A 13,929-nucleotide genomic window follows, 5' to 3' on the forward strand; every position below is an offset into this window, starting at 1 on the left:
AAAGTACTAGTATTCAGAAACTTTTCTTCATATAATCCATTGGATGAATTAAGTGATAGTAGAGATGAGATTGTGTTTTTAACATGCATCTATTTTGTGCTCAGAAAAATATCTTTTTCTTTTTAAACAAGATTGAAATATGTTTGTGTAACACCAGGTAGTCCAGTATAAAGTTCAGCATGTGCACAAATTTGCAACTGATAAAGAGTTATCATTATGTGCTGCAACACTTTGCAGATGAATGGTGACACTCTGTAACAGTCTGTAACATGTGTTGAGAGAGTGCACACCTTGCTTGCAACCAATCGTACATTATGCAAGAATTGAAACTTTCTAATCTTGAGTTCCGTATTTTCAGCAACAACTTTTAATTCTCACAGTCTGTTTGGAGACTGCTGATAGAATATAAACAGCATCTTCAAGACCATGTCAAGGTTCTGCGTGTACTTCACATTTTTGACAGAACACTCAAGTTTAATCTACTGTATGTGCAATATAATGGATATCAATAACTTTTTGCTTAATTTTCTGTACCAGTCCATTTTCTGCATCAGTCAAGTTTGATACCATTTAGTTGATTGAAAAACAGTGATTTCTGAAGTACAAGTTTATCTAGTTCCTTCTCCGTGGTGTTTAAGTAGCCTTCTTATGTTGCACTTTCAAGAGGTACAATACAACTAACAAAAAGGTTTCACATACAGCATTGTTCTTGGTGTATTTCACATAGATGATTAACTCTTCAACATCATTATTATCAGTTGATCCATCAAGTAGTATAGTAACAGATTTAGCTGATTTTAGTTGATTATTAGAAATCAATTAATAATCCTTAATTTATCCTGACAACGTGCCATAAAATCCCTTCTCGGTATGCGCATCCCGCCTGCGCGCTGTCGGATGAATGACAATACCTCCATCTGTAACATTTGCAATGGAGATACATTCTTTAAATCTTTTTATCATTGCTGTTTCAACCCCCTATTTTGTAGTCATCCTTCAAAGTCAGAAAAGGGCTTGTTATTTTTTGCAATGTTGTATGTATGGCACATCAAAAAGTAGTTTTAAATGCTTAAACATCTTTTCATCCATTTTCTTTACGCATGCAGCAAACTGGTTACGCATGCAGCAAACCGAGCTTTTACACACTTTTGATGCCGATATGATTTTTGATGCTTTCGAAAGCTGTCCATCTTTAAAGGCCCTGTATAACCTTGCACTATCTTTGAATTTCCATCTGCCATTTCAGGAAATGAGGAACATATATCACATTTTGCAATACCAGTGGTATGTATGATCATAGATCAGCCATGGAAGTTCCTTTATAACTTGTTGTTGTTGATGCAGTAATCTCTTCATCACAGCAACAGAGGATGGGGGGGCACTGCTGCCCATGCTGCTGCTGATCTCCAGCAGGAGGGGGAGAGGAGGGGAGGGCACTGCTGATCTCTGTCAGTATGTCAGGAGGAGGAGAGGGGGGGTCGGGCATCGCTGCCCGCGTTGCCACTGAACTCCAGCAGGAGGGGGACAGGGGAGGTCGGGCACCACTATTCACATTGCCTCTGATCTCCAGCAGGAGGGGGGTTGGGCAAGAGAACCAGTGCTGAACATAAGCTCTAGCCTCCATGTGGTAGCCCTACCCTGGGGCCACACAGCTGAGGGGGTAAACCACAGCTAACATCCTCCACAGCTAAATACCTCCACAGCCACAGAGGGCACACAACACAACCCCCCAGCAATACTTGACCATGCATACCAGCTGGAGTGGGGACAGAGACCAGGATGGTAGGCTTGCAGTCAGCACACACACTCCTGTATCCATAAAATCAAGGTTATAGGCATGCCCACATAAAAATATGGTTACCAGGAACCACAATCTGGTTGCCATGGCGAAATGGCCCACGGGATTTGAGTTTAGTGAGTACGCACCATAACATTTTTAAAGAAGACAAGGGGGGGGGGGGGGTGGCACATTTTAGAAACCCATTCCTTATGTGTTTCATTTCAACTGTCCAAAAGCATTTGAATTTTACAACAATTCACTGGCAGTTCAGGGATCTCGTTCTATATACCTATGTTGCACTTCAGTGAAAAAGGCATAATCAGAGTAATAAAATGAAAAGGTTCACGTGCAAAACAGAATTGCCTCATGTAGTAAAACAGTGCGGATGTTCTCTGACATGATAATATATTTAAGCTATCAATGAATATTAGATATATTTCAAGGGGGAAAACTTCAAAGTAACTATAATTCTGGCTTTGGAATAAAAGTGACTAAAGTGATAAAATGGAAGACTGCGATGTGACATTTGCACAATGCACCTTCAGAGATTGTTCTGCCTCTTACATTTCTAGCGTCCTTTCTGCTGTGCCCAAAGTGATTGTGTGCTGGGGAGTCCTGGCGCAAAGAGATTGTGTAGTGAACTTTAAAAATGAGGCCCAGTGTATTCCATACTTGCCTACTTTCAATTCACCTCTCTGGGAGAAGCCTGGAGAGGCAACACGTCAGGGGGGCAGGGGCAAGGCTGACATCACTTGGACCCGCCTCCCATGCCGCTATTGCGTCATTTTAGCCCTGCCCCGTCTTTGCGGACCCGTGATTTGCAGTAATTAAACCAGCGGGGAGCGGGGGCTATGACCAGAAACTGGGACTCTTGCCCACCTTCCCGGGGGGCAGGGAGTCTGACCCAATTTTTGGGAGGCTCCCTGCCATTCCAGGAGGGTAGGCAAGCCTGGTGTATTCCTGTCTGTTGTTTTGTTATTATACAATACTGCTGGTTTACTCCTTTTTATTTACCTACTGAATCTAATATTAGGTGAGAAATGATAGCACAGTAAGATAGTGAAGACAGAGACGCAACAAAATTGTCAGTTCTGAAAAATATAACACTTAGAAAATACATTACGGGCAAATATGGGAACATTGTGCAGTAAACATCTGGGCAATATATGTGTTATGCATATATTGCTCTTTCATACCATAATATTGTCTACATTCAAGTGATAAGAACAAATGTACACTGGCAATGTATGCAAAACTGTATTATATAGCTTTGCAGCCATACACAATGCATGCTGAAAAATATAATTATGATTAAATATGCTGCACTGTGCCAGGATTCATGCATATGCCTTGAATGCTCCGTATTCAGTAGATGAAGCTTTGTGGGAATTTGTATGGAATGCATGCTGAGTACACCCCCAGGTTACTGCATGATGTCTAAGGCTGCAGCCTGTGGGAGATGTCGCTTGATATTGAACCTGTGAATGAGAAGATGAATTCTGACAGCGTCATTAGCTGTATGCTGTGTTTTCTCAGCGTCGGCACCAGGAGGGGTTGGGGGAGCTATTGATATACAGCTGTTTATTCAAAAGAAACGTGACCTAGAGACAACAACAAATCAGTGTCTTTTATTTCTCGGTAGAAAGGCTAATCCTTATTACCCTCTTAGTCACAGGTCTGTAGCTATGGCTTCGATGATTTGACGTTGTTGCAACCTTTTTTTTCTCATTTCTTGAAAAATGCTATAACTTGGTTCAAATCTTATTATTAATTCCATTTATATGGCTAGCATGGATAAGGAGAGATTAACATCACTGTCATAATGTAGGCGCAGATTATAGTTTACTTTTGATAACTGACTTAATAACCTGTTTACACAACCATCAAGTGTGTGGTGCAGATTCCAAAGTTTCCTAACAATGCGAATTACCTTGTGTCTCCATGCTGTCACATAGCTCAGTCTTGGCCTCGCCATTGGGTCTGTATCCTCCCTTTTGGGTGAACTTGTTGGTCATTGTTGCCGCGGTGACAACAGCTTTTAGGCTTCTTTTGCGTTTGGGCACATTCAGTTCTGGGTGAAAAAGGATAACGTAGACCTTGGGCATGTACAGCATACCTAAGGACACCGAGGCACTCAAACTCACTGAGATGGTAAGCGTGGTGGTCTGGATATGCATCTATGAACAAGATTAGGAGTGAGCAGAAAAAAATCTGTGAGTGGTAATAAAACCAATATGGTAAACACACTACCGCAGCTAGACATCATACATCTGTAGAGACAGCCATGCATTGTTGTGATATTCTAAGGGCCTAGATGATGACAGTCATAAATTACATTATGCTTAGGTCATTATGAAAGGCATAGACTAGACATGTAAGATGGGGAGAGGCACATCTGATGTATGACAATGAATATGCATAACATATAGCCAAAAAATATATGAAGCTTTATCTGACTTTTCAAACTCAAGTATGTGAAGTGACAAGAGCCGCTCCAGTTATCCAGCTCTTCACACCAGGTTTTACGGATACCCCTGCATTAGCACAAGTGATTTGGAGGTCTATGTCAGGGCCAACGGTTTATGTACTAAGCTTTGAATGGAGATAAAGTAGACAGGGGGCATATCGTGAAGGCTTTGCCTCTTTAGCGAGTGTGGGAGTGAAAACTCTCCCCTCAGTTAGGAGCTGATAGTACCTTATCTCAGTCCAAGGCTTACTCTAGTACACAGACCCCTCTACCTGAATGACCAATGTCCTAATAAAGTTACCTACAGTATGCTAAATCTGACATTGGAAATCCCTACCTAGGAAAACAGTGATTGCAAATAACTGAATAAATGAACTGCATTGGGAGCAAATAGTAATTTTTAGACCCAAATCATACTTGTGATACTGTTCTTTACAAAGCACAATAACATGCACACCGTAATGCTTGCTCCATACCCAGTCAGTAGCCAGTGGTGCAGATTACTAATTGTATTAGAGACAATATGGCACATAGTCTCATTATATACACTGATCAGCCATAACATTAACATCACCTGCCTAATATTGTGCGAAGTAACTCTGAGCCATCAATAAATGGACATCAAAGAACCTCTGTTATATTTGGCACCAAGACGTTAGCAGCAGAAGCTTTAAATCCTGTAAATTGTGACATGGGGTCTTCATGACTCGGACTGTAGCAGAAAATCCCACAGTAGCTCGGATTGAAATCTGGGTAAATTGGAGGCCAATTCAAGATCTTAAACTCTGTCATTTTGCATAAACCATTCTGACTAAATTTTCCAGAAAGGCAGGGTGCATAGTCCTCTTGAAATAGGCCACTGCCATCAGAGATTACCATTGCCATTAACAGGATACGCTTGGTCTTCAACAATGTTTAGGTAGGTGGTACATGTCTAAGTAACATCCACATGAATGCCAGGACATTTCCCAGGAGAACATGGCCCAGAGCAGTAGCTTGCCTTATTCCTGTAGTGCCTCCTGGTGCCATTTATTTGCAATATAAATGAGGCACATTCACTCAGCCATCCAAATGATGTAGAATAAAATTTGATTCATCAGAGCCCACCTTCTTCCACTACTCCATGATCTAGTTCTGATTCCCATTATAGGCACTTTGGGCAGTGGACAGGGCTCAACATGGGTACTCTGGCAGCTCTACAGCTATGAAATCCTATACACAGCAAGCTGCAATGCACTGTGGGTAGATGTATGAAGCAGTGATAAGCTAGGAGAAGTGATAAAGGGGCAGATTTATTAAGCTCTGTGAACTGATAAAGTGTCTGGTTTTTATCACCGGCCAATTAGCTCCTACCTGTGAAGTTACAGGCTTGGTTTAAAAAATAACAAGTAGGAGCTGATTGGTCGGTGATAAAAACCAGACACTTTATCACTTCACCGAGCTTAATAAATCTGCCCCAAAGTGACTGGTACATTATCACCGTCCAATCAGTTCCTTACTGGCTGGGTTTAAAAAGGGACAGTTAGGAGCTGATTGGCCAGTGATATAGTAACAGGCACTTTATCACTGCTTCATACATCTACCCCTGTGTTCTATCATAGCCAGTATTATTTTTTTACAATACTGTAGCTCTCCTGTGGGATAGCACCAGACAGACTAGCCTTCACTCCCCATGCACATCAGTAAGCCTTGAGCACCTATGAAACCGCCTCTCATCCAACAGTTGTACTTCCTTGGCCCATGTTTGTTAGATACTAACCAATGCATACCTAGAACATACCACAAACCCTACTATGTTAGAGATGCAATGTCCACCATAAAGCCCTTGTTAATACTACAAATGATACAAAGTAGCTCACAATTTCAGTTGAAGTCCCTGAAACTCCTGGACAAATTATATAGTGCATACACACTCAGCAATTTTACACACAATGTGGTTAATGTCCGCATTGCGGAATTAGCAGCAGCCATCGATTAGATAAACCCCCCACTAGAGTGAAATCCCACCTAGCAAATTAATGTGCTAGCTGTTAGAATAGATGTAAATACAATTGTGTAATACCACTAGGGTATTGACCAGGCGCTGCACAGGGCACTCTTCAAATCAAGCAGCAGTTAGATTAAGGGATAGTCAGTCCCTAAAACATACATACAAGAAGAAGGGTTGTAGTTGTCGTTAGAGATGTGTGGCGGCCACTTTTTAGGGTTTTGGTTTTGGATCTGGATCTCCCTTCGTGTTTTGGATCTGGATTGGTTTTGGCAAAACCACCCTTGCGGGTTTTGGTTTTTGATCTGGATTTTTTTTGAAAAATGCTAAAAATTGCTAAAATAACAGATTTTGGTCCTGTTTTTGCCCCTAAAGTATTATTGACCTCAATAACATTAGTTTCCACTCATTTCTAGTCAATTTTAATCACTTCACAGCTCACAAAATTGTTTTCATTTACTGTAGTTGGGTCAAAAGGTTATACCGAGGTAGCTGGATGACTAAGCTAAGCGACAGCAGTGGGCATCACATTCATGTGGACCTTAGACTTACAACCTGGCACATCTTGGAAGCAGAGCGGCACTGCAGGGGCAGATAGGGTGGCAGTTTAATAAACTACCCCAAAAAAAGAGAAATGCTACAAAGAGCAAAAAATACAAAGAGGTATCGGCCTTGTCATGACTGGTGGTAGCAGCTTCAGCACTTCTATCAGGTTGCTGATCTCCCGCTATTTCCTCCTCCATCATCCTCCAAAAATGTGTTTTTATTACTTTTATTTATTTTTCTTACTTTTCACTGGACACAGCCTGTCACACTGGACACAGCCCCTTGGACACTGGACACTGCCCCTGGACACTGGACACTGCCCCTGGACACTGGACACAGCCCGTCACCCTGGAAACAGCCCCTGGACAATGGACACAGCCTCTGGACACAGCTCCTGTACACTGGACACAGCCGTCACACTGGACACTGCCCCTGGACACAGCCCCTGGACACAGCCCCTGTACACTGGACACAACCCCTGTCCACAGCCCCTGTACACTGGACACAATCCCTGTACACTGGACACAGCCCCTGTCAAACTTGACACAGGCCCTGTCACACTGGACACAACCCCTGTACACAGCCCCTGTACACTGGACACAACCCCTGTACACTGGACACAGCCCCTGTACACTGGACACAGCCCCTGTACACTGGACAGAGCCCCTGGACACAAACCCTGTACACTGGACACAAACCCTGTACACTGAACACAAACCCTGTACACTGGACACAGACCCTGTCACACTGTACACAGGACCTGTCACACTGGACACAAGCCCTGTCACACTGAACACAGCCCCTGTCACACTGAACACAGCCCCTGTACAGCCCCTTGTACACTGGCCACTGCAGCCCCTGTACACTGGACTTGTGTACAGCAGCCCCTGCAGACCCTAATCGAGTGAGCAGCAGCAAAATAATATATTATTATTATAGCACAGCGCACAGCACACAGCACAGAGCACAACCACCCTCTTCCCTCTCCTATGCTGGAGTGAAGATGGCGGGGCACGCGTGCGTCCTATATAGAATCCAGATCCCGCGAGAATCCGACAGTGCGATGATGACGTTTCACCTCGTTTTCAGTCCGGAATTCAGGTGGGAACTCCCGAGCAGGCTCGGCTCCTGACTCGGATCACCATATTCTGATCTGACGGATCCCGGAGATCCGGGCCAGCTCATCTCTAGTTGTCGTGCTGTCCTCTGATCTCCTTTGGATGTCCCCAGTTGGTGGTGATGGCCACTTTTGAGTCCCAGGTCAGGGTTTTTTCCAAAATGGGTTTGTAATCCACAGTCCAGAATGGAAGAAAGGAGTGCGGGTGCTATGGAAAAAAAAAACCTGACCTTTGACTCAAAAGTGGACATCACCACCAACTGGGGACATCGAAAGGAAATCAGAGGACAGCACGACAACTACACGGGGACCACCTCAATTGCAGCCTACAGCGGTGGCAGCCATCCCAGATATGTGAGTGACAGTGACTGTCTCCCCCACTCCCCAATTATTACTATCCATTGAGTCGCAAAGGAACAGGGTCCACACACAAAAAGGATAAAGTGGGGTGCATTATCCAAAAACTTGCCCTTAATCAAAGTGAAGAGTTTATTCACTAGAGTTTGAACCAATTGCATGCTATTTTAGTGTCAATTTTATTGTATGTATACATGAATCATGCCCATGATTATTTTAACTTTATTAATAAATTGTTAAAAATCAATCAAGATAATCAATGTGGTAAATTTCTTCCTCAAATAGCGCAGTTACAAAACCCTTCTTCTTGTGAGAATAGATGTATAGGCAAACCAAGAATTCCCAGCCAATTAAATATGTCCAAAACCATTCGTTAGACACTCACCATCGACTGATTCTTCCACTGGACTTGGAGACTGTGATGAATACAGACTTATCGGGGCTGGAGCTGACGTCACACACCCTCCACTAAAACGTTTGTGCACGTCTGTATTTTTCTAGACATGCTTGTGGCATGACTGTGTTTTTCTTGGACACCCCTAATCCGAACCTGCTCTTCAAGCCTGTTCAGGATTTCCTGCCTAGGCTCAGAGTGCAGGTCTCAGGAGATCCAGACCCTATATATGCGGGCGGTCTGCGCCATTTTGCACTCCAGCTTAGAAGAGGGGAGAGGAAGGGTGTGCTGTGCTGTAATGTGGTGTCATGTGCTGCTGAGTCCAGCCCAGTAATACTGCTGCTGTTAAAATCCAGTCCAGTGAACTTACTGTATAAGTCCAGTCCAGAGAAACTACCATTAAAGTCTAATGATACTGCTGCAGTTCACGTCCAGTGATAGTGCTGTATAAGTCCAGTCCAGTGAAACTACCATTATAGTCAAGTCCAGTGATACTGCTGCATAATTTCAGCCCAGTGGTACTGCCGATAAAGTCCAGTGATACAGCTGTATAACTATAATTTCAGTCCAGTGATACTGTGGATAAATTCAGTCCATTGGTACTGCAGTTACAGTCCAGTGATACAGCCATTAAAGTCCAGCGGTACTGCCATTAAACTTTAATGATTAAAGTCCAGTGGTACTGTTGATAAAGTCCAGTCCAGTGATACTACTACATATATTCAGTCCATTGGTACTGCTGTTACAGTCCATTGGTGCTGCAGTTAAAGTCCAGTGATACTGCCATTAAAATCCAGTCCAGTGATACTGCTGCATAAATCCAGTCCAGTGGTACTGCCGATAAAGTCCATTGCTGCTGCCATTAAAGTCCAGTGATACTGCCATTAAATTCCAGTCCAGTGATACTGCTGTATAATCCCAGTCCAGTGGTACTGCTATTAAAGTCCAGTGGTACTGCTGTTAAAGTCCAGTGGTACTGCTGTTAAAGTCCAGTGGTACTGTCATTAAAGTCCAAAATTTGGGGATAACCAAAATTTGAGGGATAAAATAGTGAAAGAACAAGAACTTCACTTCCTCCTAGTGCTGAAGCTCATGCCACTAGTCATGACATAGAACATGAAATGCCATTAACGTCATCTGCCAAGGCTGATGTCCAATGTCATCGTAGAGTGCAGGAAAAATCCCAAATGCCAAAGTTCAGTAACACTGAAATGTAAGCTTGGCAATATGCCATTTATGACACAAAGGGCCTTATTCTAGTTCACTCTTTCTGGCAAAATCCTTCTTAGATGGACAAAACCATGTGCACTGCAGGTGGGGCAGATGTAACGTGCAGAGAGAATTAGATGTGGGTGGGGTTTTACTTCAAAGTGAGATCTATATTGCAGTGTAAAAATAAAGCAGCCAGTATTTACCCTGCACAGAAACAAAATAACTCACCCAAATCTAATTCTCTCTGCACATGTTACATCTGCCCCCCCCTGCAGTGCACATGGTTGTGTCAATCTAAGAAGAATTTTGTCAGAAAGAATGAACTAGAATAAGGCCCAAAGTGGCAAGGAAAGGCTAAGGCCCTGTTCATGACTACTGGTTCAGTTTCACATGATGATCTAAGCCTTCAGGTCTTCAACCTGTGGCCCTCCAGATGTTGTGGAACTACATGTCCCAGCATGCCCTGACAGTTTTGGCATGCTCTTATATGAAAAAATGTGGCAATGTATTTTGGAACATGTAGTTTCACAACATCTGGAGGGCCACATGTTGAAGACCCATGATCCAAGCCCTCCTCCCCTAGCTAGAAAATCTAAGAGAGTTAAGCTGTCATTAAAAACACAGCAAACAACTGTGCCTTCTAAAAACAATGTATCACAAATCCCCAAGGAGAGTCCAAGGGTGTTGGTGGTTGCGATGCCTGACCTTCCCATCATTGTATGGGAAGAGATGGCTCCTTCTGCCATTTGCGCACCCTCTGCATATACTGGAAGGATCACCCACAGTCCAATTCCAGAGTTTGAGATTGAAGGGGACAATGTTGTACACCAGGAGGAGGATATTGATGTAGCAGGCGTTGAGGAGGAAGTTGATGAGGAGGATGCTGATGGTGATGTAGTTTATTTAAATGAGGCACCGGGGAGAGACAGTTGTTGTCCATGGGATGCAAAAGGCCAATGCCATGCCTGGGCAGAAGACCAAAAATCCCCCTCTTTGGTCTGGAATAATTTTCATCTAGATTCGGACAACACTTGGGACACCTTCACTTATGCATCATCTGAAGCTCATTCATAAGTCACTGTTTAGTTCAGAAACTGTGGCTAGGACCATAAACAGTCCAGTGACACTTAAATCCCTTGGACCTGTTGTACCATAGCGCCTGAAAACCACACCAGTAAGTCACTCCTCGTCAATTTCCTCCTCAATCTGGATCTAGATCTTCCTGCAGGCCATGTCACCGGCACGACTCACTCCTCTTCTAACCAGGATTCCTCCGGAGTGTCCTACAGTGCTGCGCCTACTGCTGCCACTGCTGCTGTTGCTGCTGGGAGTTGGTTATCATCCCAGAGGGGAAGTTGTAACCTCACTACTTCTTTCACAAAGCAATTGGCTGTCCAACAGTCATTTGTGATGAGAACAAAGTCATACTAAGGCAAAGCAGATAACTGAGGCCTTGACAGCAGTGTTAAACATGTGTCCGGTGTCCGCCATTAGTGGAGTAGGATTTAGATGATTGATGGAGGTATTGTGTCCCTGGTACCAAATCCCTTCTAGATTCCACTTCATTAGGCAAGTGATACCCAGGATGTACAGAGACATTCAAAAAAGTGTCCTCCGTGTCCTAAAATCTGAGGTTGTACCCACTGTCCACTTAACCATGAACATGTGGACAAGTAGTACAAGGCAAACTAAGGACTATATGACTGTGATAGCCTACTGGGTAGATCCAACACCTTCCGCAGCAACAGCAGCATTACCGGAAAGCCAGCTCCTTCCAAGGCAGGCTACACTGTGTATCACCAGTATCACTAAGATGTGTATCACCAGTATCACTAAGAGGCACAACACTGACAACCTTTTAGAGAAACTGAAGGAAAGCATCATGCAATGGCTTACCCCACTTAGACTCTCCAAGCATTTGTGCAGGCATTACAATTGGGCAAATTCCAACATGTGCCATGTTTTGCCCACACAATAAATTTGGTGGTGCAGCATTTCCAAGTGACAGGGGCATGAAGGAGATGCTTACGGTGGCCATTCTGCCAATGCCTGCCAAAAACTGGAGCGCCATCAAACCCTCTATAACCCGCATATAGAGGGTGGAGTTCCACCTATGGAACTCCACCCTCTATATGCTACAGAGGATGGAGGAGCAGCAAAAGGTAATTTAAGCCTACTATGACATAGGCAAAGGAGGGGGGATGCACCTGACTCAAGTGCAGTGGAGACTGATTTCGTGTTGTGAAAGGTTCTCCAGTCATCTGAACTTGCCACACATGAAGTCAGTTCCGAAACTGCCAGCTTGAGTGAGGTCATTCCTTTGATCAGGCTGTTGCAGAAGCAGCTAGAGAAAGTGAAAGAGGAGCTAAAGCATGGCGATTCTGCAAAGCATGTAGGTCTTGTGGATAAAGCCCTTCATATGCTATGCCGGGATATGAGGGTGGTCAGTCTATTAAAGTCAGAGGAATACATTTGGGACCTGTCAACAATTGCTGATAGGTCTACTGTCACTGCATACGATACTGTCACCATTAAAAAAATTGTGGAGGATTACATTGGAGACAGTATCCAAGCAGACATGTCAGACAGTCCGTAGGCAGGAAAAAGAGGTAATTTGGAAGCCCCTGTACAAACTTTCTCTATTTTAACTGAATTGTCCCCCCTCCAGTGTGTACTCTGAAAGAGTTTTTAGTACAGCTGGGGAAACTGGTCAGCTAGTGGCGTAGGAGGTTGCTTCCACAAAATGTGGAGAAGACGATGTTCATCAAAATTAATTATCAATTCTTGAATGAAGACCAGTAATTGCCTCCAGAGACTACAGATGGACCTGTGATTGTTGAGTCCAGTGGGGACGAATTGATAATCTGTGAGGATGAGGATGTGCACACTGAAGGGGGTGAGGAATCGGAGGATGAGGAAGAGGACAAAATCTCGGCTCTGTGAAGCCAGTTTGTACAGGGAGAGAATAATTGCTTTTTTTTTGTGGGGGACCAAAGAAACCAATCATTTCAGCCAATCATGTGGTAGACCCTTTTGCTGAAATGATTGGTTTGTTAAAGACAGTGTGTATCTCCTGTTTACACAACATAAGGGTGTGTGGGAGGGCCTAAGGAAAATTCCATCTTGCACCTATTTTTTTGGCATTATGTGCTCTTTGGGGCCTATATTTTCAAACTGCCATCCTGTCTGTTGCTGCAGTGCCACTCCTAGATGGGCCAAGTGTTTATGCCACCCACTTGTGTTGTTTAACATAGTCATCCCGCTACCTTGGTGCAACCTTTTGGCCTACAAATAACATTGGCCCTTATTCTGATCGGTGCGGATATTCCCGAATTCTTACGGTGCGGGCCGCACGCCACGCTGTGCGGCAGCGTGCGGGCATCGTCCGTAGAAACGCCCACGTGTCCTCCGCATTCGGATGGACTCTCTCTTTAAGAACAGGGCGTGTGTACGGACGACATACAAACCATGCGCGTGCGGGGGAAACATTCTGCACGGTCTGACCGCGTATGCACGGCCTTCCCGCGTCAGAACGGACGCGAAGCGGCCACTACGCACAGATGCGGTGTACTTACGCACAAAACCAGACTACTCTTATCTGAGTTCCCAAATAGATCACATGACACACTTATGCAATTAACAAACCACTTTGAGAACAGATTGTTGCTCCTGGTCATCTGTTATTTAGCTAATTGATCCTTAAACACTTACAAGCACTATACATTAACCCTAACATTCCCTATGTGGATAAAAATGTTATCTACCCTTTTACTGTGTACATATCTAAACATCCACATGTTTGTGTTTTAAATGCTTTTTATACTTTTAATGTTAATTTCTAAAATAACACACAGACAACTTCTTAAACAACGGCAAACTTTTATTTAAATAAATACAACACATGGACCACCATCACTCGTCCAGCAGCAGGACACAGAGGTCCTCCACATGAGCCGTCATCCGCCTCAGGTCCTCCCTTAAGCTCATGAGAGCCCCTCTTACTCCCTGGGGTGGCTCCTGGTAATCTGTGTGCATGAGAAAGGGGGTACAACATTAATTATGCTACTCA

General features: G+C 43.9%; 1 protein-coding gene across 1 annotated transcript in view; it reads right to left on the reverse strand.

The window, feature by feature from the left end:
• GRM4 (glutamate metabotropic receptor 4) overlaps nucleotides 1–13,929 on the reverse strand; it is a 228,306-nt gene that overhangs the window by 16,266 nt on the left and 198,111 nt on the right. Inside the window, exon 10 of the mRNA XM_083173109.1 lies at nucleotides 3,711–3,957. Coding sequence (XP_083029235.1) covers nucleotides 3,711–3,957 — 247 coding nt within the window. The remainder of the gene's footprint in view (nucleotides 1–3,710; nucleotides 3,958–13,929) is intronic.

This window comes from Crinia signifera, chromosome 2, assembly GCF_055691185.1.
Source record: "Crinia signifera chromosome 2, ASM5569118v1, whole genome shotgun sequence".
NCBI lineage: Eukaryota > Metazoa > Chordata > Amphibia > Anura > Myobatrachidae > Crinia > Crinia signifera.